The sequence below is a fragment of the Gorilla gorilla genome, chromosome 2 (genome assembly GCF_029281585.2).
Source record: "Gorilla gorilla gorilla isolate KB3781 chromosome 2, NHGRI_mGorGor1-v2.1_pri, whole genome shotgun sequence".
In the NCBI taxonomy this organism is placed as follows: domain Eukaryota; kingdom Metazoa; phylum Chordata; class Mammalia; order Primates; family Hominidae; genus Gorilla; species Gorilla gorilla.
In genome coordinates this window covers 58,660,005-58,685,412 of record NC_086017.1, presented here as the reverse complement: position 1 = coordinate 58,685,412, position 25,408 = coordinate 58,660,005, and the positions used below count along the sequence as shown (strand labels likewise).

The 25,408-nt window shown below is 42.7% G+C and overlaps 1 protein-coding gene across 3 annotated transcripts in view; it reads left to right on the top strand.

Annotated features, from left to right (window-relative positions):
• PRKAR2A (protein kinase cAMP-dependent type II regulatory subunit alpha) overlaps positions 1 to 25,408 on the top strand; it is a 104,952-nt gene that overhangs the window by 29,931 nt on the left and 49,613 nt on the right. For all 3 annotated transcript variants that reach the window (XM_055382432.2, XM_019024446.4, XM_019024445.4), the window contains exon 2: positions 11,033 to 11,068. In XM_055382432.2, coding sequence (XP_055238407.2) covers positions 11,033 to 11,068 — 36 coding nt within the window. The remainder of the gene's footprint in view (positions 1 to 11,032; positions 11,069 to 25,408) is intronic.

Genomic DNA, 25,408 nt, shown 5'->3' with positions numbered 1-25,408 from the left:
TCTGTCTCAAAAAAAAAAAAAAAGTGTTTGAACAGGGTATATGTGGCAAAATAGCAGCTGTGAAAAAAAATGTGAAACTGCAGTATTTTAAAGATAGATAATTTTGAAAAACCAGCAAACAAACCCTCCACAAAACTATGATATCCCTAACATTTTACTGTCTCAGTACTTCTATACATAGGGTCATTAAGTCTGCCCTCAGGTCATTTGTGGTAAGTGGTACTACCCTTATTGAATTTGTGAGAATACTGAGGCTCAGAGAAGTTTAAGTTCTCTTTTCTTTTTTTTGAGACAGGGTCTTGCTGTGTCACCCAGGTTGGAGTGCAGTGGTGTAATCACAGCTCAAGCTCCCTGGCTCAAGCCGTCCTCCCACCTCAGCCTCCCAAGTAGCTGGCACTGTAGGTGCACACCACTGTGCCTGGCTAATTAAAACATTTTTTTTTTTGTAGAGACAGGGTCTCACTCTGTTGCCCAAACTTGTCTCGAACTCCTGGGCTCAAGCAGTCCTCCCTGCCTTGGCCTCCCAAAGATTATGGGTGTGAGCCACTGCACCTGGCCAGGTTTAAGTTCTGAAGCTAGAATGCAAACCTGTCTTTTGTGGTGAAATCTTATTACTGTTACCCTTGCTTTGTTCTCCAGAGTGTTGTCAGATATTAAAAATGAATGGCTTATATTGTAAAATGACAGACTAAAGATTAGTGGTATAGTTTTGATTATTTGAAAATATAGCAGATAATTCTTGTACAAATAATTCGGCAGGGCAGCTCTTCGGCTTTTGGTTTCTTAATAGGCTGATGTTTGCTTTTAACAGGATGCCTTGGGTATGGTTGGAAGTGCCTACCTGCCTGGCTGGCATGTAAATGATAGAGAAATCTGATCTGCCTCTTTACAACTTTGCATCAGAGCAGAAGGCAGCTGAGACAGCAGAGTTTGTTAGGTGGTACCTTTTGGCTGTAGAGAGTGTTAATATTTATGTATAATTAATTAGCACATTTGGGAATGGAAAACAATTTCTCTCCTCTGCTGGATTTCTCCCCTCTTGTAGATTGCAAGATTTATGTGTTTGGAGGAATAAGAATCTTCCACTTTCTCAGTGGCATAGCAACTCTACATGCTAATGCTTTCAAAAGAAACAAAAATCTTAAAATGGAGGTTTGTTTTTTTTTTTAATTGATATGTCATTTCTTATTTGGGGCTCACAGCTCTTGTGCTGTAAAGAGCATACCAAAGCTTTTTTTGCTTGTTTAAGATGTCTCCATTGTTTTTGTTTTTAAAATATGAAGTGTTTTTTCTGTCTCTTTTCTCCCTCAGTCCTTACTTGGTTTATTTTATTATTATCTTATTTTTTATTTTTATTTAATTATTTTATTTATTTATTTATTTTAAGATGGAGTTTCGTTCTTGTTGCCCAGGCTGGAGCGCAATGGTGCGACCTTGGCTCACTGCAACCTCCACCCGCCGGGTTCAAGCAATTCTCCTGCCTCAGCCTCAGCTGGGATTACAGGCGCCCGCCAAAATGCCCGGCTAATTTTTTGTATTTTTGGTAGAAATGGGGTTTCACCATGTTGGCCAGGCTGGTCTTGAACTCCAGACCTTAGGTGATCCACCCACCTTGGCCTCCCAAAGTGCTGGGATTACAGGCGTGAGCCACCACGTCTGGCCTCTTTATTTATTTATTTATTTTTTGAGACGTAGTCTTGCTGTGTCACCAGGATGGAGTACGGTGGCGCAATCTCGGCTCACTACAACCTCCACCTCCTGGATTCAAGCAATTCTCCTGCCTCAGCCTCCTGAATCGGTGGGACTACAGGCATGTGCCACCATGCCCAACTAATTTTTGTATTTTTAGTAGAGACGGGGTTTCACCATCTTGGCCAGGATGGTTTCAATCTCTTGATCTCGTGATCCACCTGCCTCAGCCTCCCAAAGTGCTGGGATTACAGGCGTGAGCCACCGCGCCCAGCCTATTACCTTATTATTATTATTTTTTTAAAGAGATAAGATCTTGCTATGTTGCCCAGGCTGGTCTTGAACTCCTGGGCTCAAGTGATCCTCCTGTCTCAGCCTCCTAAGGTGCTGGGGTTACAGGCATGAGCCACTGTACCCAGTCTCCTTAATTGGTTTAATGCTAAATGTTTAAGCTTATAAACTTAAGAAGGAACCTCATAATATTTTGGGTTTATAGTGGAGCTCTCCTTTTAAACTTGCATTGGGTGGGTAAACTTGCTCTGTGGTTGCCCTGGAAAAAGAGGGGCTTAGGTGAGGTGAACATTGCTTTGATTCCATACTGTACTGCTGTTGAGAGACTATCTGCAGGCTGAAGTTTGGATAGGATAATTTGTATGCCCAGTTAGTAAATTTTTTCTTTTTTTTGAGATGGAGTCTCGCTCTGTCGCAAGGCTGGAGTGCAGTGGTGCGATCTCGGCTCACTGCAACCCCCACCTCCCAGGTTCAAGCAATTCTCCTGCCTCAGCCTTCTGAGTAGCTGGGACTACAGTCACACGCCACCACGCCCGGCTAATTTTTGTATTTTAGTAGAGATGGGGTTTCACCATGTTGGCCAGGATGGTCTCTATCTCTTGACCTTGTGATCCGCCTGCCTCAGCCCCAGTTAGTAAATTTTAATCCGCCATGTGCTGAGCACTGTGCTAGATGCTAGAGATTTAGAAATGAGTCTGACAAAATGCCAGTCTTCTAAGAGTTCATGGTCTATACTCTAGACAGACAATGAACCAGTTTCAATGTGCCTAGGGTGTTTTCACTTATAAATGTACAGGATTCTAGGGGAGGGATATAGGAACTGCCTGGAAGAATGAGAAGGAGGGTATCAGTGGATGTACACACACAGGCTGTGAAAATATTCCTTTTCTGGGCAGAAGGAGGGTTTTAGATGGTCAGATGGGAACAGGGGAGAGGTATAGGAGGCAAGGTTGGAGGAGTATTAGTAATAAAGCCAGCTTCTAGCTTCTTTTTTTTTTTTTTTTTTTGGTTTGAGATGGAGTCTCGCTCTGTCACCCAGGCTGCAGTGCAATGGCGTGATCTTGGCTCACTGCAACCACCACCTTCTGGGTTCAAGCGATTCTCCTGCCTCAGCCTCCTGAGTAGCTGGGATTACAGGCGCGTGCCACCACGCCCAGCTAATTTTTGTATTTTTAGTAGAGATGGGGTTTCACCATGTTGGTCAGGCTGGTCTCAAACTCCTGGCCTTGTGATCCACCTGCTTTGGCCTCCCAAAGTGCTAGGATTACAGGCGTGAGCCACCACGCCTGGCCCTGTTTTCATTCTTCTTCTCCTCTTTCTTCTTTTTTTTTTTTTTCCCCTGAGACAGAGTCTTGCTCTGTCACCCAGGCTGGAGTGCAGTGGCGCGATCTCGGCTTACTGCGACCTCCGCCTCCCAGGTTCAAGCGATTCTCCTGCGTCAGCCTCCCGAGTAGCTGGGACAGGCGCCCGCCACCACGCCTGGCTAATTTCTTGTATTTTTAGTAGAGATGGGGTTTCACCCTGTTAGCTAGGATGGTCTCAATCTCCTGACCCCGTGATCCGCCTGCCTCAGCCTCCCAAATTGCTGGGATTACAGGTGTGAGCCACCGTGCCTGTCCAGCTTCCTTTTTAAAGCATAATAAAGCTGACTTATTCTTTGTCAGGTATGAGCTAAGTCATATATATATAATATATAAAATATGTATGTATATCATATATTTTATATGTATGTGTATGTGTGTGTATGTATGTTTGTACATAACAAAACCATGCCAGCACTGTTTGAATATCAAGGGGCTTTAGAACTGGTAAATTGAAGGCTGGGCGCAGTGGCTAACGTGTGTAATTCCAGCACTTTGGGAGGCCGAGGCAGGCAGATCACCTGAGGTCAGGAGTTCAAGACCAACCTGGCTGACATGGCGAAACCCTGTCTCTACTGAAAATACAAAAATTAGCCAGGCATGGTGGTGGGCACCTGTAGTTTCCCAGCTACTTGGGAGGCTGAAGTGGGAGAATCACTTGAACCTGGGAGGTGGAGGCTGCATTGAGCCGAGATTGCACCATTGCATTCCAGCCTGGGCAACAGAGCGAGACTCTGTCTCAAAAATAAAACAAAACAAACAAAAAGAACTGGTAAATTGAAACTGCAGCCATTTTCTTTATATCCTGAAAAATCTGTTGAAATTAATAACTAAATATTTATAAAGCACAAAGCTTGAAATTAGAAAATAAAAATGATCTGCTTGTTTCCTATTAGAGCTGTGCTGTAAGTTGCTAGAGGGCTTCCCCAATTTCAAGGCTGAATAAACTCTGAACTCCTCTGATTCTATGATATGTTTTCAATTTGTAGCAATGATTTTCTACTCTGGTGCATGTCAGTCTCATGGAACTTTCTGGAAATACAAATGGAGCAAGGCATTACAGAATGTTTAAAATCAGCAAAATGGCCAAACTTAGATCAAGATTCAAAAAATATTTTTCTTAAAATGTTGAAAACCTGTTAACTTTCTGTGTGGATAGAAAGGATTGTTAAAGTCAGTTGAGTATCCCACTCAGTGACCCTTCTCTGTTAACGTTAATAACTTTCCTCCTTTATTTATTTATTTATTTTTTGTTTTGAGATGGAGTCTCACTCTGTTGCCCAGGCTGGAGTGCAGCGGCACAATCTTGGCTCACTGAAACCTCCACCTCCGTGGTTCAAGCAATTCTCTTGCCTCAGCCTCCTGAGTAGGTGGGATTACATGAGCTCGCCACCACGCCAGGCTAATTTTTTTTTTTTTAATCTTTTTGAGACGGATTCTCGCTCTGTCGCCAGGCTGGAGTGCAGTGGCGCTATCTCAGCTCACTGCAACCTGTGCCTCCTGGGTTCAAGTGATTTTCCTGCCTCAGCCTCCTGAGTAGCTGGGACCACAGGCGCGAGACACCACGCCTAGCTAATATTTGTATTTTTAGTAGGGACAGGGTTTCACCATGTTGGCCAGTATGGTCTCCGTCTCTTGACCTCGTGACCCACCCACCTTGGCCTCTTAAAGTGCTGGGATTACACTGCGCCTGGCCCTAATTTTTGTATTTTTAGTAGAGATGGGGTTTCGCCATGTTGGCCAGGTTGGTCTTGAACTCCTGACCTCAGGTGATCCACCTGCCTTGGCCTCCTAAAGTACTGGAATTACAGGTGTGAGCCACCACACCTGGCCCCACTTTCCTCCTTTATCTTATCTGGCTTTACTTAGGATCTTTAACATGGCTCATAGCAGCTACCTAAATTATATAAAATTTTCTGGAGAGAGTAGACAGCTTTTAGCGTTTTTGTTTTGTTTTGTTTTGTTTTGTTTTGTTTTGTTTTTTTGAGATGGAGTCTCGCTCTGTCGCCCAGGCTGGAGTGCAGTGGCACAATCTCGGCTCACTGCATCCTCCGCCTCCCGGGTTCAAGTGATTCTCCTGCCTCAGCCTCCCAAGTAGCTAAGACTACAGGCGCATGCCACCACGCCTGGCTAATTTTTTGTATTTTTAGTAGAGACAGGGTTTCACCGTGTTAGCCAGGATGATCTCAATCTCCTGACCTCGTGATCCGCCGCCTCGGCCTCCCAAAATGCTGGGATTACAGGCGTGAGCCACCGTGTCCAGCCTTTTTTTTAAAGAGACAGGATCTTACTCTGTAGCCCAGGCTGTAATGCAGTGGCTTGATCATAGCTCACTGAAACCTCGAACTCCTGGATTCCAGCAATCCTCCTGCCTCAGCCTCCCAAGTATCTAGGACTACACGTGCATACCATCCTGCCAGCTAATTTTTTTTTTTTTTTTGGTAGAGATAGGGTCTTGCCACCTTGCCCAGGTTGGTCTCGAACTCTTGGTCTCAGCAGTCCTCTTGCTGGGATTACAGGTGTGAGCCCCTATGCCCGGCTGACAACTTCATTATACCAAAGGAAGAATTAAGGCTCTCTTGCCCAAATTTCTATGCAAATGGACTTTTGTCTTCTGTATCCAGAAACTAGAAGAGGTACCTCCTATTCTTTTCCAATCAGAATTATTTGCCTCTTATCTTTAGTTCTTTGTGCTTCAATATGTACGGAGCATTATGTCTAATTTGACCATGTGACTAACACAAGTTTAGAGAAGCTTTTGCTGTCTGTAGAACACAGTTGTGTTTACAAAGTTCTCAGAGTTTAAAAAATCCACGTGTATTTCAGAACTAAATTTTTTCAAGTTTAATTAGAACATAAGGTATCAAATAAAGTAGTAAAAGTTTTTTCTGGCTGGGCGCAGTGGCTCACGCCTTGTAATCCCAGCACTTTGGGAGGCCAAAGCGGGCGGATCACAAGGTCAGGAGATTTAGACCATCCTGGCTAACACGGTGAAACCCCGTCTCTACTAAAAACACAAAAAATTAGCCAGGCGTGGTGGCAGGCGCCTGTAGTCCCAGCTACTCAGGAGGCTGAAGCAGGAGAATGGCGTGAACCTGGGAGGTGGAGCTTGCAGTGAGCCGAGATTGTGCCACTGCACTCCAGCCTGGGTGACAGAGTGAGAGTCTCGAAAAAAAAAAAAAAAAAAGCTTTTTCTGCTCAAAGTTGCCTGTAACACCAAATGAATAAAGGATGTGGTAAATTATTTTCTTCCTGTTACTACACCTCAGAACCTACTGCGTCATTGCTGCATTGTGTTATAGGATGTGCTTTTTTATTGTTAGTCACAATTAGATTATAAGTTCCATGAGGACAGATGGTTTGTTTTGCTCCCTCCCTAATCTCAATGTCTAGCATATGGTAAATATTTACTAAATGGGTGAAAAATGTCCTAGTTTTTTCCTGCTTATTTCTGCATCTCTTTGTTTCTTTTCCTTCCTGTTTTCCTTGTACTTAAAATTTACATGACTCATGGTGAAGGACTTTCAATAATTTTTTTTTTCAGAGCTTTATTGAGATATAATTTATATATCATGAAATTCACCCATTTTAAGTGTACAATTTATTTTTAGTAAACTTACAGACTTGTACAGCTATCACCACACTTTGAGAACATTTTTCACCCCCCAAAAGTTCCCTCTTTTGTGTCTATTTGCAGTCACTCCCCATTCCCCCTGCAGCCTCAGCCTACCGCTCATCTACTTTGTGTTTTTCTGGTTTTAACTTCTCTGGGAATTTTACATAAATGGAATCATTCAATATGTGGTCTTTTTTGAGCCTGGCTTACTTTTTACTTTGCATAATGCCTTTTTTTTAAATTGAGGTGAAATTCGGATAACATATAATTAATCTTTTAAAGTGTATAATTTTGTGGCATTTAGCGCATTCACAATGTTATGCACCCACTGCAGCTCTCTAGTTGAAGAATCTTTTCATTCCCTCAGAAGAACAACCTGTACCCAATAAATAATCACTTTTCATTCTCCCCTCCTTTCATCTCCTGGCAACCATCAGTTGGCTCTATGGGTTAACTATTCTGGATATTGCATATAAAAGGAATCATACAATATGTGATTTTTTTGTGTCTGGCTGCTTTTATTTAAATGTTTTTGGGGTTCATCCAAGTCGCATATGTCAGTAATGATTCCTTTTTATGGCTGAAGACAGGGTCTTTTGCTCTGTCACCCAGGCTAGAGTGCAGTGGCATGATTGCAGTTCACTGCAACCTTGACCTCCCAGGCTCAAGCCATCCTCCCACCTCAGTATCTGAAGTAGCTGTGACTACAGGCATTAGCCACTGTGCCTGGCTAATTAATTTGTTTGTTTGTTTTTGTAGAGACGAGGTCTTATTATATTGCCCAGGCTGGTGATCATTCCATCTTGGCCTCCCAAAGCACTGGGATTACAGAGATGAGCCACTACACCTGCCCCATTTTTTTTAATTTTTAAAATTAAAATTAAGAGATAGTCTCCCTCTGTTGCCCAGGCTGAAGTGCAGTGGTACAATCATGGCTCATCACAGCCTCGACCTCCTGGGCTCAATGGATCCCCTACTCCAGCCCCCTGAGTAGCTGGGACTCAAGTGCATGCCACCTCGCCTGGCTAATTTTTAAATTTTTTGTAAAGACATGGGGTCTTTCTATGTTGTGCGGGCTGGTCTCAAACTCCTGAGCTCAAATGATCCTCCTGCCTTGGCCTCCCAAAATGCTGAGATTATAAGCATGAGCCACTGCACCCGGCCCCATGTCAATTCTTATAGGCCCATTGCATTCATTTAAATGGCTACATAGAGGTTTGTACTATAACTGTACCAATATTCCCTTAATTTCTTTTTCTAGGCAATTTGTTTCTCCCTTTTGAATATTATATATGATAATGTAATGATTATGGCGTTTGCATATACACATGTATGTACATATGCACGTATACATATATATGTATTTACTTTCAGCCCTTTGTATCCGTGGGTACCACATCTGTGGATTTTTATTTTTTTAATTTTAAAAATTAAAAAAACATTTTTTTAAGAGACAGTTTTACTCTGTTGCCCAGGCTGAAGTGCAGTGTTGCCATCATGCAAATACTTTCAGGAAAAAAATTCCACAAAGTTCCAAAAAGCAAAACTTGAATTTGCTGTGTCAAGTACTACATTAAATCCACAGGAATGAAGTAGTGTATAGGCATATTAGTAGGTATTATAAGTAATCTAGAGATGATTTAAAGTACACAGGAAGATATGCATAGGTTATATGCAAATACTGTGCTATTTTATATTTTTGAGTATCTTCAGATTTTGGTATCCATGGGGGTCTACGGAACCAATTCCCCATAGATACTGAGGGATGATTGTATACACAAATATATGTATATATTCATCTATATACACACACACACACATTTATTTCTCTCCACATGTGAGTTTTGTTTAGAACATATTCCTAGAACTGGAATTGTTGCTGGGTTAAAGGCAGTTTACATTTAAAATTTTGACAAAGGCTGCCAAATTGTCCTTCTCAATGTTAAGATCACTCTGATAAGTGTGAAGAGAATTGATTGGCAATGGGAAAAAAGGTTTGGAGGCTACTGCAAGTCATCCAAGCAAGAAATGATGTGCCTCAGACTAGGATGATAGTGGAGATCAAGGTAGGTAGACTGATTTAAGAGATGAAGTGGGAGCGAGAACAGATGGAATTGTTAATGAAGTAGATGTGAGTAGTGAAAGGAAGGAGTCTAGAATGACTCAGGTGGATCTGTGACTTCAACTAGAGTTGCTATGTGAGATGAAGCCTACTTGTCATGGCCAGACCAGATGACTTCACAGATGCTCTGTAACCCTGACATTTTATGATTTTAGAATTTATGACAGCACCCTTATTTATAGATTGAATGAGATCCATATTGAATACTGTGTCTTTTATAGCGGTAGAGATATAATTTCATTTGATTGGCATTTGTAGAGCAAGCACTGACACATTAAGTCTGTCACTAAACTATATAGTTTTTTTTTTTTGTTTTTTTTTTTTTGAGATGGAGTCTTGCTCTGTCACCGAGGCTGGAGTGCAGTGGCGCAATCTTGGCTCACCACAACCTCTGCCTCCCAAGTTCAAGTGATTCTCCTACCTCAGACTCCCGAGTAGCTAGGATTACAGGAGTGCGCCACCACACCCAGCTAATTTTTTTTTGTATTTTTAGTAGAGACAGGGTTTCACCATGTTTGCCAGGCTAGTCTCGAACTTCTGACCTCAAATGATCCAGCCGCCTCGGCCTCCCAGAGTGCTGGGATTACAATTGTAAGCCACCGTACTTGGCCTAAACTATATAGATTTTTTCTCATCTCTGGAATCTATTTGTTTTTCTTCTGTTCATAAGCCACACATCTAACCTAAGCCACTACCTTTGTCTATCAACTATAGCCAAAGTGATCTTTATACAATCTAATTTGCAATGACTCCTTTTCTCCAGGTACTTTATATTGTAACAGAAGTGCTATGTCCGCTGCTGATCCACTCACAGGGAACATTTCAAAATGGTTCTGCTTGGCCAGGCGCGGTAGCTCACACCTGTAATCCCAGCACTTTGGGAGGCCAAGGTGGGTGGATCACTTGAGGTCAGGAGTTCATGACCAGTCTGGCCAATGTGGCAAAACCCTGTCTCTACTAAAAATACAAAAATTAACAGGCCAGGCACGGTGGCTCACGCCTGTAATCCCAGCACTTTGGGAGGCTGAGGCAGGCGGATCACCTGTCAGGAGTTCAAGACCAGCCTGGCCAACATGGTGAAACTCCATCTCTAAAAAAATACAGGCCAGGCGCGGTGGCTCACGCCTGTAATCCCAGCACTTTGGGAGGCCAAGGTGGGTGGATCACGAGGTCAGGAAATCGAGACCATCCTGGCTAACACGGTGAAACCCCGTCTCTACTAAAAATACAAAACATTAGCTGGGTGTGGTGGCGGGTGCCTGTAGTCCCAGCTACTCGGGAGGCTGAGGCAGGAGAATGGCGTGAAGCCGGGAGGCGGAGCTTGCAGTAAGCCGAGATGTCACCACTGCACTCCAGCCTGGGTGACAGAGCGAGACTCCATCTCAAAACAAAACAAAACAAAAAAACCCATCTCTTAAAAAATACAAAAATATAGCCGGGCATGGTGGCGGGCGCCTCTAGTCCCAGCTACGCCGGAGGCTGAGGCAGGAGAATGGCGTGAACGTGGGAGGCGGAGCTTGCAGTGAGCCGAGATTGCGCCACTGCATTCCAGCCTGGGCTACAGAGCGAGACTCCGTCTCAAAAAAAAAAAAAAAAAGAAAAAAAGAAAATTTCACTACTTTATATCATAACATTATCAATAAATTTGGTAGACTTCTTATTCAATTGGAATGATACAAATTAGATGGAATATAGATGTGAGCAGAAATAAAATTGCCAGGTTGAATATATTGAAGGTATAGTTTGTTTTCAAAGAAATACTGTATTTCCTATATTGTCTTAATATTATCACATTGAACAACTATTTGTGATTGAGTGTGGAAGACTATGAACTGACCCACTGCTTGGTTTTGAGGGGCTTAGGTCTATAGTAAAAGACTTTTGCAAAAAGGGAGGATAAAAATGCGGCCTGGTGACATAATAATGACTAAATGTTGCTTCTTTATTTTGCAGTTCCAGTTCCTAGCAGATTTAATAGACGAGTATCAGGTATGTGTTCTATTTCATAACATACTATTAAAATGTTATTTTAAGATAGGAATATATTGAAAAAACATATTTTGAATAAAAAGATAAGCTCCCATCACAGAACATTATCTGAAAGTAAAATTACCTATGGTTTCTTTATTCTGTTTTTATTTTAAGTTCTGAGTATGTATGTACGTATTTTATACTATAATTGGTACAGTTTGTCTCTTTGCGTTTATGTCATTACTGTTTTTTCATGTTTATAATTACAGCTTAAAAAATGATTTTTCATATTCCTTTTTCTGGTATTCTGGCTTATGCTGCCATTAACTCTTACATATACCTTTTTGAGCCACTTGAATTATTTCCTCAGTTTTGGTGCTGGAAGTGGCATTCTCTGGTCAGAGACTGAGCATTGCCTTGGCTTTTTCTGTCTTGTTTTCTAGAGAGAGTCCACAGATTAGGCTGCTGGGAGAAAGGCACCCTGTACCTGCCTCTTTTCCACCATTATCTTAATAATATGGAATTTAAATGTAAAATAGTACTTCACATCATTTTATATGGCATTTCTTTTGGTTGTTAAAAAAATGAATGCTGTCCAGGCGCAGTGGCTCACACTCATAATCCCAGCACTTTGGGAGGTCTTGGCGGGCGGATCACGAGGTGAGGAGTTTGAGACCAGTCTGGCTAACATGGTGAAACCCCGTCTCTACTAAAAGTACGAAAAAATTAGCCAGGCGCAGTAGCGCGCCCCTGTAGTCCCAGAGGCAGAGAATCACTTGAACCCAGGAGGTGGAGGTTTCAGTGAGCCAAGATCATGCCACTGCACTCCAGCCTTGGCAACAGAGTGAGACTCTGTCTCAAAAAAAAAAAAAAGAATGCTTTCCAAATATGAGAAATCTATTTGTATTTTCTTATATGGTACTAGTTTGGTAATATTTTGCCCTTTTATCTGGTATAGTCCATATTATTTTAAAAATAAGTTTGGGTAAACTTTCTATCCAAGTTTTTGACCTTTTGAAATTTTTAATGCAAAATTTCCCTAGGTGGTTATGCTATTTTTTTAATTGAGTTAGAGATGTTAATATATGACTGATAACCTCAAACACTGCTGGACACATAGGCACTCAGTAAATATTTATTGAATATGCACATCATCTTTTTAAAAAAAAAAACAATGATTGTTCCTGAGAAGGCTCCCCTTTTTTTCATAGAGCTGGTAAATATATTTTATGAAAGTTTTTCTTAAAGTGTTTTTTTTGATAACTCTGGAATTTATTTGGGAGTACAGTGGAATGTTAATGTGTTTTAAAATTGCTAGGCAAGTGGTATGTTCTTTCATATTTCCTTGTTTTAGGAAGGTTTCTTGATTTGAAATTGTCATCTGGCCTATTATAGGGCTAGGAATTTCTTTTCTATCCCTCAATCCTTGTCTTTGAGAAAATCGGCTCATTTATGTTTTCAGAAAGCGTTTATCATTCTACATAAAAATCTGTTGAAAGGAGGTTGAAGAATATGTTATGAGAGTCAATATCCTGAGAATAGGGATTAAGGTTAGTTTGATACCCATGAGCTATTATCTTCCATTTTTGTTCATGTCTGCCCTGCACCTTTTTTTCCTCTGAAAGATTAGTTAAATCCCTTGACATCTGTAGGATAGGTCTGGGAGATGGAGACTATAGTGATACCTCCTCCTGAGGTCACAGTTGGTGTTAGTTTATTTGGCCCTCTGCCATTGTTGTTCAAATCTTGAACCTTGTAGAAGACTCAGACAAGTAAATGGTATTATCCCTCCTCCTTAGATTTTATAATCTTAGGATTTAAAACCTTTTCATATCATTGAAATGTTAAATGAAAATAAAAGATTTTTCAAATAATTCAATAGGATGATACAGGAGAGAAAGTATCCTATAATAATACATAACATTTTTTAAGTGCAGACTGTGTGCTAGGTGCACAGTTTTAAGGACTTTCTAAATGCCTTCCTTGTATTGTTGAATATAATCTTCAAAATAACACTTTGAGTGAGGTCCATACCATGATTATCCCCAATTTACAGACAAGGAAACTGGGAACAAAGCAGAGGTTAAGTAATTTGCAATAGGTGAGGTGAGCATATACCCATAGGTAGCATGGATCCTAAGTACCACCCTTGCTATCTCTAAGATTCTTTCTTGCACCCTCTGGAACTCTTGGTTAGTCTTCAGCTAAATCCACCAAATTCTCACCCTGTTCTCTCAGTGCAGCTTTCACTTTCCAGCTGTAGCTGAAGCTTGGCTTGCCCTGTAGGCTTCTCAAACAGTGGCTCTGTCCTCTTCTACCTTCCTTGTAACACTGACAGGAAATGGGTGAATGTCTCTATTGATTCTCTTGTCTGCTTCCAGAGCATTCTCTCTCCCTTCTCCCTGAAAGCTTCTTAAAACTTCGCATTATGGCTGGCCATCATGGCTCACACCTGTAATCCCAGCACTTTGGGAGACTGAGGTGCGAGGATTGCTTGAGCCTAGGAGTTTGAGACCAGCTGGGGCAACACAGTGAGACCCCATCTCTCAAAAAATTAAAAAAAAATAGCTGGGCGTGATGGTGCACACATGTAGTCCTAGCTATTCAGGAGGCTGAGTTAAGAAGATTGCTTGAGCCTGGGAGGTCAATGCTGCTGTAAGCTGTGATCGTTCCACTGTACTCCAGCCTGAGTGACAGAGTGAGATTCTATCTCAAAAAAAAATTAAAATTAAACTTAACATTATTATATTTTACCAGCCACTGCTTCTCCTTGTTTTAGTCATCTAACAATCCCCAGGTTGTTCCTTCTTATTTCCACATATAGATGATTCTTCCAATGTCTGGCCTTCCATTCTTTGACCTCCTCTCCTCCAAGGATCTTGTCCTCCAGTTGTCCACCCTACTTCAGCCACTCATTCCCAATGGTCATACTCTGGTATGACAAGCATTGCAACTCTGTCATTTCAGTGAGTGGTCCCATTCTGCAATCACTGCCTGCTGTCTTCTCAGCTCCTTTGCTGTCCTACTGAGACCTGGATAACTTGTTGATTCTGCCGTCTTTTTGCTATTCCCCACTTCTTCTTTACTAACCTTAAATTCCTGAGTCAGTGATTATAATCACTCCCTGGCACATACCCTCAATTTGCTTTTCCCTTTTTTAAAATTTTTAATTTTTTTTTTTGAAACAGGATCTCACTCTGTACCCATGTTAGAGTGCAGTGGCATGATCACGGCTCATTGCAGCCTCAACTTCCTAGGCTCCAGTGATCCTCCTGCCTCAGCCTCCTGAGTAGCTGGGACCACAGGTGCACGCTACCATGCGTGGCTAATTTTTGTATTTTTAGTGGAGACAGGGTTTCGCCATGTTGCCTAGGCTGGTCTTGAATTCCTGAGCTCAAGCAATCCACTTAGCTTGGCCTTCCAAAGTGCTGGTTTTACAGGTGTGAGCCACCACACCTGGCCTTACTTTTCCCTTTTTATTTGCTTTGCTAAACCGACTTTGTTAAGTTCAATTCTCCACTTCGTGCCTGTACCAATAATAGCTGAACCTGATTGGAGGAAAATAGATAGCCTTATTGACTGATCTTACTTTCAGTTCATGATTATTAACTTCTAGTAGGCTCTTGATACCAGCAATCATGCTATGTTCTCATGCTTTTTTTTTAATAAATTTTTTTGAGACAGAGTCTTGCCTTGTTGCCCAGGCTAGAGTACAGTGGCACAATCTTGGCTCACTGCAACCTCCACCTCTTGAGTTCAAATGATTCTCATGCTTTAGCCTAATTTTTGTATTTTAGTAGAAACGAGGTTTCACCATGTTGGCCAGGCGGGTCTTGAACTCCTGGCCTCAAGTAATCTGCCTGCCTTGGCCTCCCAGCGTAAGTCACTGCGCCTGGCCTTTTAAAATAAATTTTAGGCCAGGCATGGTGGCTCACGCCTGTAATCCCAGCACTTTGGGAGGCTGAGGTGAGTGGATCACCTGAGGCCAGGAGTTTGAGAGCAGACTGGCCAAGATGGTGAAACCCTGTCTTTACTAAAAATACTAAAAATTGGCTGGGTGTGGTGGCAGGTGCCTGTAATCCCAGCTACTCAGGAGGCTGAGGCAGGAGAATTGCTTGAACCTGGGAAGCGGAGGTTACAGTGAGCTGAGATTTTGCCATTGCACTCCAGCCTGGGTGACAAGAGCAAGACTCTAAATAAATAAACAAATAAATAAGAAAGACAGTGTCTCCTTCTATTGCCCAGGCTGGGCTAGAGTGCATTGGTACAATCATAGGTTACTGCAGCCTTGAAATCTTGGGCTTAGGGGATCCTCCTGCCTCAACCTCCCAAGTAGCTGGGACAACAAGTGTGCACCACCATGCCCAGCTAATTTATTTTTTGTAAAGACAAGGTCTCCCTTTGTTGCCCAGGCTGGTCTCAAACTCCTGGTTTCAAACTATCCTCTTGTCTTGGCCTCCCAGTGTTGGGATTACAGGTGTGAGCCACATGCTCCATGCTTTTTTCACTCTTCTGTTCTCCTAGATAAGTCTTTCATACCTTCCCCTTCTCAAAACCTCCTATACCTCCTTCCTCATCCTTAGCAGATGATCTGGTTCTCTATTTAACCAAGGAAATAGGAAAACAGAAGAGAATTTCCAGAATCCCATCACCATATATATTCTTCACTTACCTTGAGTTTACGGTATCCACCTGTGCTAGATCCCATCCCTTCATCCTTTTAGCTGTTAGCTCCTCTCCTGCATAATCTTTTATCTTTTAACTCAATTCTTTCAGCAAAGAAACATATCGTTTGTTCTATTTCTTAAAAAATGAACTTTTTTTTGACTGTTGTTGTCTCTCCAACCTTTTTCTCTCCATACCTTTAAAACAAAACCGCGTGAAGTAGCTGTTTGTATTTGTTGTTTCTAGTTGTTCTACTTCTATTCTGAGACTGAGTCTGGCTGTGTCACCCAGGCTGGAGTGCAGTGGTGTGATCTCAGCTCACTGCTACCTCCACCTCCCAGGTTCAAGCGATTCCTGTACCTCAGCCTCTGAGTAGCTGGGATTACAGGTGTGCGCCACCATGCCTGGCTAATTTTTGTGTTTTTAGTAGAGACAAGGTTTTGCCATGTTTGCCAGGCTGGCCTTGAATGCCTGGCCTCTTAAGCCTATTCTAATCAGACTTTTTTTTTTTTCCTTTTAAACTCAGTGGTAAGAATCTAATCAGACTCTTGCTTCTGTATCTCACCAAAATTATCTTTGTTGTTTGCTCACTCACATTCTTCAGACCTTCATTTAAAGGACACCTTTTTCACGCTGGGCGAGGTGGCCTGTAATCCCACCACTTTGGGAGGCCAAGGCGAGTGGATCACTTGAGGTCGGGAGTTTGAGATCAGCCTGGCCAACATGGTGAAATCCTGTCTCTACTAAAAATAAAAATTTGGCCAGGTGCGGTGGCTCACACCTGTAATCCCAACACTTTGGGAGGCTGAGGCGGTGGATCACCTGAGGTCAGGAGTTTGAGACTAGCCTGGCCAACATCGTGAAACCCCATCTCTACTAAAAATACAAAAATTAGATGGGCGTGGTGGCAGGCGCCTATAATCCCAGCTACTCAGGAGGCTGAGGCAGGAGAATCGCTTCAACCCGGGAGGCAGAGTTTGCAGTGAACCGAGATCGTACTGTTGCACTCCAGCCTGGGCGACAAGAGTGAAACTCTGTCTCAAAAAAATTAAATAAATAAATAAATAAATACACAAAGTTAGCTGGCACATGCCTGTATCCCAGCTTCTTGGGAGGCTGAGGCAGGAGAATCGCTTGAACTCTGGAGACGGAGGTTATAGTGAACTGAGATTGTGCCATTTCACTCCAGCCTGGGCAACAAGTATTAAACTCCGTCTCAAACAAACAAAAAAATACAAAAATTAGCTGGGCGTGGCTGAGGCAGGAGAATCACTTGAACCCAGGAGACGAAGGTGGCAGTGAGCTGAGATCGCACCACTGCACTCCAGCCAGTGCTATAGAGCAAGACTCAGTCTCAAAATAAAATAAAATAAAATAAAATAAAGCTGGGCATAGTAGCTCATGCCTGTAATCCCAGCACTTTGGGAGGCTGAGATGGGCTGGTCACCTGAGGTCAGGAGTTCGAGATCAGCCTGGCCAACATTGTGAAACCCCATCTCTACTAAAAATACAAAAATTTGGCTGGGCATGGTGGCTCACACCTGTAATCCCGGCACTTTGGGAGGCTGAGGTGTGCGGATCACCTGAGGTCAGGAGTTCAAGACCAGCCTGGCCAACATGGTGAAGCTTCGTCTTGACTAAAAATACAAAATTTAGCTGGGTATGGTGGCAGGTGCCTGTAATCCCAGCTACTTGGGAGGCTGAGGCAGGAGAATCACTTGAACCTGGGAGGCAGAGGTTGCAGTGAGCCAAAATCCTGCCATTGTACTCCAGCCTAGGCAACAAGAGCGAAACTCCGTCTCAAAAAATAATAAAAATACAAAAATTAAGCCAGTGTGGTGGCCCACGCCTGTAATCCCAGCTACTTGAGAGGCTGAGACATGAGAATCACTTGAACCCAGGAGGCAGTTTGCAGTAAGCCAAGATTGCGCCACTGCATTCCATTCTGGACGATGAGTGAGACTGTCTGCCCCAGCCAACAAAAAGAAAAGCCGTGCCTGGCTGGGCACGGTGGCTCATGCCTGTAATCCCAGCACTTTGGGAGGCTGAGGCGGGCGGATCACGAGGTCAGGAGATGGAGACCATCCTGGCTAACACGGTGAAACCCTGTCTCTACTAAAAATACAAAAAAAATAGCCGGGTGTGGTGGTGGGCGCCTGTAGTCCCAGCTACTTGGGAAGCTGAGGCAGGAGAATGGCGTGAACCCGGGAGGTGGAGCTTGCAGTGAGCCGAGGAGATTGTGCCACTGTACTCCAGCCTGCGCGACAGAGCAAGACTCCGTCTCAAAAAAAAAAAAAAAAAAAAAGAAAAGCCATGCCTTCCAAGTTCTACATTCTAGCAAAAGAATCCCTCTACATCAAGTAATAGAGTAAATGAAGAGTTCATGAATTCCTTAAATGCGGCTTTCTTATGTAGTCCCAAATTAGTGTGTGTGTGTGTGTGTGTGTGTGTGTGTATAGTTTTTTTTTTTTGAGACAGAGTCTCGCTCTGTTACTCAGACTGGAGTCAGTGGCACGATCTTGGCTCACTGCAACCTCTACCTCCTGGGTTCAAGCGATTTTTCTGCCTCAGCCTCTCTAGTAGCTGGGACTACAGGCATGCGCCACCACGCCCGGCTAATTTTTGTATTTTTAGTAGAGACAGGGTTTCGCCATATTGGCCAGGCTGGTCTTGAACTCCTGACCTTGTCATCTGCCTGCCTCGGCCTCCCAAAGTGCTGGGATTACAGATGTGGGCCACTGTGCCCAGCCCTCCCAAATTAGTATTAATTATCTTTGAGTTGGAAATGTTAGTATGATTTTATTTAATTAAAAAACCTCCTTTGTTGGCCGACGTGGTGGCTCACGCCTGTAATCCCAGCACTTTGGGAGGCCGAGGCGGGTGGATCACAAGGTCAGGAGTTCAAGACCAGCCTCACCAACATAGTGAAACCCCATCTCTACTAAAAATACAAAAATTCACTGAGTGTGGTGGCAGGTGCCTGTAATCCCAGCTACTCGGGAGGCTGAGGCAGGAGAATTGCTTGAACCTGGGAGGTGGAGGTTGCAGTGAGCCAAGACTGTGCCATTGCACTGCAGCCTGGGCAACAGAGTGAGACTCTATCTCAAAAAACAAAACAAATAAAAACCTTCTTTGTCAAAAAAAAAAAGCCCAACTTTTATTTATTAAATACATGTCGAAACATCAAAGCACATTAATCAGAAATGGGTGTATTGGCATCATGCCACATTTAGGAACAGAATATTTTGACTCTAGTGATGACTGACAGGCAGCAGAACAGTCCACTGAGAACCTGGTGCCATGTCAGTCACCCACTTCTGCATTGCAGGTGCTCTTCAGCAGACATCCCTGCCCTTTAAGGCTTATGTGCTTACTATATAATAAAATACTGATTTTTGTCCTTATATTCTTTCATAGTATGCAATATTTTTTTCATCTATAGCTATCTTCAGCTGAAATATTACTAAGTATTGCTTAAAATAATTTAGAAATCCAGTGTTGTGGACTAATTGGTTTCCCCCAAATTCATATATTGAGGTCCTAACCCCAATGTGATTATATTTTTGAGACAGAGCCTTTAAAGAGGTAATGAAGGTGAAATGAGGTCATAGGGTAGAACCCTAATCTAATAGGACTGATGTCCTTCTAAAGTGATCCTCCCATCCAGGCCTCCCAAAGTATTGGGATTACAGGTGTGAGCCACCATGCCTGGCCACTGTGTTGCTATTTTAGTCTTCATTTCCTGTAGGTCTTGAGTATTTCATGACACACAATATAATGTTTGAGGTTGCGTAGGGGATTCTGGACCTTCTCCAGGTAACTTGTGTACTGAGGCAAGCAGCCAGATGTGCAGAACCCTTGGGGCAGCAACAATCAAGTAGGTACTGTAAAATGGATTTTTTCCTAGAAAATAAAGGAAGTAATTTAGGACCAGGACTAAGGAGAAGTAAAGAGATTGAGGGGAACAGAGGAAGAGGGCAAAGAGAGGTAAGTCCAGGGTTCAAAAGAAAAGGGAGGCTGGACACGAGGGCTCACGCCTGTAATCCCAGCATTTTGGGAGACCGAGGTGGGTGGATCACCTAAGGTCAGGAGTTTGAGACCAGCCTGGCCAATATGGTAAAAGCCCGTCTCTACTGAAAATATAAAAATTAGCCAGGCGTGGTGGTGTGCGCCTGTAATCCTAGCTACTTGGGAGGCTGAGACAGAATTGCTTGAACCCAGGAGGCAGAGGTTGCAGTGAGCCAAGGATCCAAGATTGTACCACTGCACTCCAGCCTGGGCAACAGAGCAAGACTCCGTCTCAAAAAAAAGGAAAAAAAGGACATTATGCTAAGTGAAATAAGCCAGGTATAGAAGGACAAATACTGCATTATTCTACTTATATGTGGTATTGTGGTATCTAAAATAAATTAATCAAGGCCAGGTGCAGTGGCTCATGCCTATAATCCCAACACTTTGGAAGGCTGAGGCAGGAAAATTGCTTGAGGCCAGGAGTTTGAGACCAGTTTGGGCAACATAATGGGACCTTGTCTCTACAAAATAAATAAAATAGTCAAATTCAGGCCGGGTGCAGTGGCTCATGCCTGTAATCCCAGCACTTTGGGAGGTATTTGGGAAGTGCATGGAGTTTCCATGCACTCCCTGGGTGCGCCACCCTCCAGGAACCTTCATGTATTCAGCTATCTGGAAGTTCTACTGTTGTGAACTTAAAAACTTGTTATCAGGGTAGCTCTCATGTTAAGTGTTCTTACCATAATAAATAAAGAAATAAACAATAGGAAAGGGAAGAAAACTTAAAACCAGGTTTGAAAAATTGAAGCATAATGTTTTTCCACAAATAGAAACATACTAACAATTTTAATGGAAACTATTTTTGTTTAAATAATAACAAAATTTATTTTGCATCTGAAAAATAATCAGTGTTGCATCTGAAAATGTGAAGACTAATTAACATTTGCTACCTCAGTTATGTAAATGCCTAAAAATATTAAAATGAGCTAAGTTGCCAAAGTACTTTCTTCCAAAATTGGAGGAAAAGCAAGCCTAGAAATAGCCCAAGATTGTGTCATTATCAGTAAAATTCTATCAGTCTCATCACTGAAGGCTTATTTTTTTTAAACTTTTCAGTGAAATATGTGTATGAAGGATTTCATACACAAAAGGGCTGGGCAGTAATTCCAGCACTTTGGGAGACCGAGGTGGGCGGATCACTTGAGGCCAGGAGTTCGAGACCAGCCTGGCCGACATGATGAAACCCCATCTCTACTAAAAATACAAAAATTAGCTGGGCCTGGTGGTGTGCGCCTGTAATTCCAGCTACTCAGGAGGCTGAGGCACGAGAATCACCTGAACCCGGGAGGCTGAGGTTGCAGTGAGCCGAGATTGTGCCACTGCATACCAGCATGGGTGACGGAGTGTGAGACTCTCAAAAAAAAAAAAAAAATTAAAAAGGAAGATTTCATGCACAAAAGTAGAGAAAGTTAGTATAATACCCATGTACCCATTTATTTCCTGAAATGAAGTTTTTTTTAAATGTATTATTCTAAGTAGTTGTTTTGAACTCTTAGACCAAGGAGTAGCAATTGGAATACACTGAATTAAGGTCAAATATGAGAATATTTCTGAAGTAGAATTTGATGTATTCATTGGACAAGAGGTGAGAGAAGAAAGTCTGATTAATTCCAAATTTCTAGTTTAGAAAATTAGTCTGATAATGGCATTAATCAAGAGCACAGAGAACCAAGAAACTTGAAGTTTGACATAGTGTCTGGTTAGATGCCTTTGATGCTGCTTCCCCAGTTTCCTACCAGAATACCCAAGATGATGCAAAAAGTGACAATAGAAATGTCTAGGAGGCTGGGCATGGTGGCTCACACTTGTAATCCCAGCACTTTGGGAGGCCGAGGCCAGTGGATCACCTGAGGTCAGGGGTTTGAGACCAGCCTGGCCAATATGGCGAAACTCCATCTCTACTAAAAATACAAAAATTAGCTGGGCGTGGTGGCGGGCACCTGTAATCCCACCTGCTCAGGAGGCTGAGGCAGGAGAATTGTTTGAACCTGGGAGGCAGAGGTTGCGGTGAGCCAAGATGACGCCATTGCACTCCAGACTGGGCAACAAGAGCAAAACTGTGTCTCAAAAAAGAAAAGAAAAAAGAAATGTCTAGGAACTAAGATAGGTGTCTGCCTTAATCATTAGGGAAGAACTGAGATAATGCACCCTGGCCTCATCTCCTGGAAACAAAAATGCTTGGAGAAAGATAGTGAGTCATTACCTATATCCCATTGTTACTTTCCTGGCTCAGTAACCCAAGGCCCACACTAGCCAGAAACTGGGCCAGCCCTCTGCAGAGCATCACCTAATGCTATTTCAGGGACTAGAATGGTGTATCTTTCCTTACTCTATCCCCCGTAATTTTTCTCTTATCTGTTTTAGGATACAAAGTCCCTGTTGGGCACTTGGTATCAATGGCATTACTGCACAAGTGGCATGGGCCACACAAGTAGAGTATTATTTGCTAAGGCAGGGATGGGAGAGTCCTGGGTATGGGACACAATGGAAGCCATCATTTCTCAGATCTTTTATTGGTTTAGAGAATCGGTGAGGAAAGGGAAGCTGGTGTGTAGCTAGACCAGGACTGCAGTGAGTGTCTCTAAGAAACTGGGAAATAACTGGGAGTGGGGCTGGGCGTGGTGGATCACTTGAGGTCAGGAGTTCAAGACCAGCCTGGCCAACATGGTGAAACCCCGTCTCTACTAAAAACATAAAAATTAGCTGGGTGTGGTGGCTTGCACTTGTAGCCCCAGTTACTCAGGAGGCTGAGGCAGGAGAATCACTTGAACCTAGGAGGCAGAGTTTGCAGTGAGCTAAGATCATGTCAACTGCACTACAGCCTGGGCAAGACAGCGAGACTCTGTCTCAAAAAATAATAATAATAATAAATAAAAATAAATAAATTGGGAGTGGTATGTATCAGCCTGTCCCGTAGTTGTAGATACATGGAGTCTTTTAGCCATCACACATAGATTGAGAGTAGGGTCAAGAACTGTTTGTTGCCTGTTAACAGATGATAAATAAATCCTAATAAACAATACAGGGCCTATGAGTGAACTCAGCTGGTTAAGGATATAAGAGGAGTGAAGACTAGAAAGGTCCACTACAAAATGCTCAGTAAACTATAAGAAATCATTGCGCTTATGAATTCTGAGCAAAAAGCCAAGGATAAAATTGGCTGAGATGAAACAGAAAATGAGTGTGATAAGATTATAAGGAAACTAAAAAAAAATGAGCAAGAATTAAATACATAAAAAGAGTTGGCCGGGCGCGGTTGCTCACGTCTGTAATCTCAACACTTTGGGAGGCCGAGATGGGCAGATCACTTGAGATCAGGAGTTCAAGACCAGCCTGGCCAACATGGCAAAAAAAAAAAACCCCGTCTCTACTAAAAGTACAAAAATTAGCACTTGTAATCCCAGCTACCTGGGACGCTGAAGCAGGAGAATCGCTTGAACCTGGGAGGTGGAGGTAGCAGTGAGCCAAGATTACACCACTGCACTCCAGCCTGGGTGACAGCGTGAAGCTCTGTCTTGGGAGCGGGCGGGGCAAACCGTAGAGAAAGCAAAAAGAGCAAAGTTGTAAGGGTAGAAATATGTGATGGAGGTTAGCTGGGAAGAAAGGACAGTTGTTAAAGGAGCTGAAACAGAGAACAGAACCAACATAACAATAATTCTTCTAAAACCCAGAACAAATGGAACCAAGATAATAATGGTAATAGTTCAAGTTGCCTCCTTACTGTGCCTGACACCTGTCTACTTGAATCCTTACAACAGTCTTCAGAGAGAAGTCACCACTGTTCATGCCATTATGCAGAGGAAGGGTGGACATAGGCAATAAATTACCTTTGGTCACACAGCTGTTACAGATCACTGATGATTTATTAGAAGAAAACTTTTCCAGCTGTAATGGCCTGTATTGTGAAGAGGCAGTAGGTTTGCTTCATTCTGAGAAACAGTAATCACAACTAGTTCATTCTTGGTAAAACAGTTTTCTTAGTAAGTACAAAACTCTTTATTCAGTAGATAATTTATTGTCTCTTTGCAAATAACACATGGGGTGAGATTTTAAAATAATGATTTGTATCGATATCTCCATTTCTAATTCTTCCTCCAGTCCATATTTGTATCCCGGTTCTCACCAGTAAAAAAAATATCTGTGTGTTCGTTTATTTACTCCCTACAGTAATACACATAGAAGAGTTTTGGAATTACAGGTCAGGCGCGGTGGCACACGCCTGTAATCCCAGCACTTTGGGAGGCCAAGGCAGGTGGATCACAAGGTCAAGAGATTGAGATCATCCTGGCCAACATGGTGAAACTCCATCTCTACTAAAACTACAAAAATTAGCTGGGTGTGGTTGCACGTGCCTCTAGACCTAGCTACTAAGGAGGCTAAGGCAGGAGAATAACTTGAAACAGGGAGGTGGAGGTTGCAGTGGGCCAAGATCGCGCCACTGTACTTCAACCTGAGTGAAGGAACGAGACTCTCTCAAAAGAAGAGTTTTGGAATTGCTATACCATCACCAACATCAGTTGTTTTTTGTTGGAATGCAGTATATCCCACTGAGGGTGGATGGTCAGAGTACTATGTTCAGAAGCTACTTAGAATCTGATTCTTTCCTTCTCTAATTATGTTATCACCCCGATACGTGGGTAGGTTTTTTTTCTTTGTACTTAAGTTTTAGGGTCCTTCTTATCTATTTAATTTTTAAAATATGTGAAAAATTAACATGGCTTAAATGTCAAAACTTTTTATATAAAAATGTTTCCTCAGGCTAGTTGCAGTGTCTCACACCTGTAATCCCAGCACTTTGGGAGGCCAAGGCGGTGGTCGAGGTCAGGAGATCGAGACCATCCTGGCTAACACAGTGAAACCCTGTCTCTACTAAAAATAAAGAAAATTAGCCTGGCATGGTGGCAGGCGCCTGTAGTCCCAGCTACTCTGGAGGCTGAGGCCGGAGAATGGTGTGAACCCGAGAGGCGGAGCTTGCAGTGAGCAGAGATCACGTCATTGCACTCCAGCTTGGGTGACAGAGCGAGACTCCGTCTCAAAAAAAAAAAAAAAAGTTTCCTCAGAGAAGTTTCATTCCTTTCCCTATCCCTTCTTTCCTGTTTCTTTCTATACACTAGAAAATAATTTCATTACTTTCCGGTTTATTCTTCCCAAATTGTTTCCTTTTGGAAAAATTAACCGGTAAAAGTATATTATATTTATTTTCCCTCCATTCTTAGCTCTCCTTTCTCATGGAAGTCCTTTCTTCTGCAAGGGATAGCATGCCATATATACTCTTCTTCACCTTGCTTTTTTTCCCTTTATGTCTCCCACAACTTACCCTCTTTTCATTTTTTTTGAGACGGAGTCTCATTGTGTCAACCAGGCTGGAGTGCAGTGGCATGATCTCGGCTCACTGCAACCTCCGTCTCCCAAGTTCAAGCGCTTCTGCTGCCTCAGCCTCCTGAGTAGCTGGGACTACAGGCGCACACCACCACACCCAGCTAATTTTTGTATTTTCAGTAGAGATGGGGTTTCACCATGTTGACCAGGATGGTCTCGATCTCTTGACCTCATGATCCATCTGCCTCAGCCTCCCAGAGTGCTGGGATTATAGGCATGAGCATTTATATTATACATCAGGTG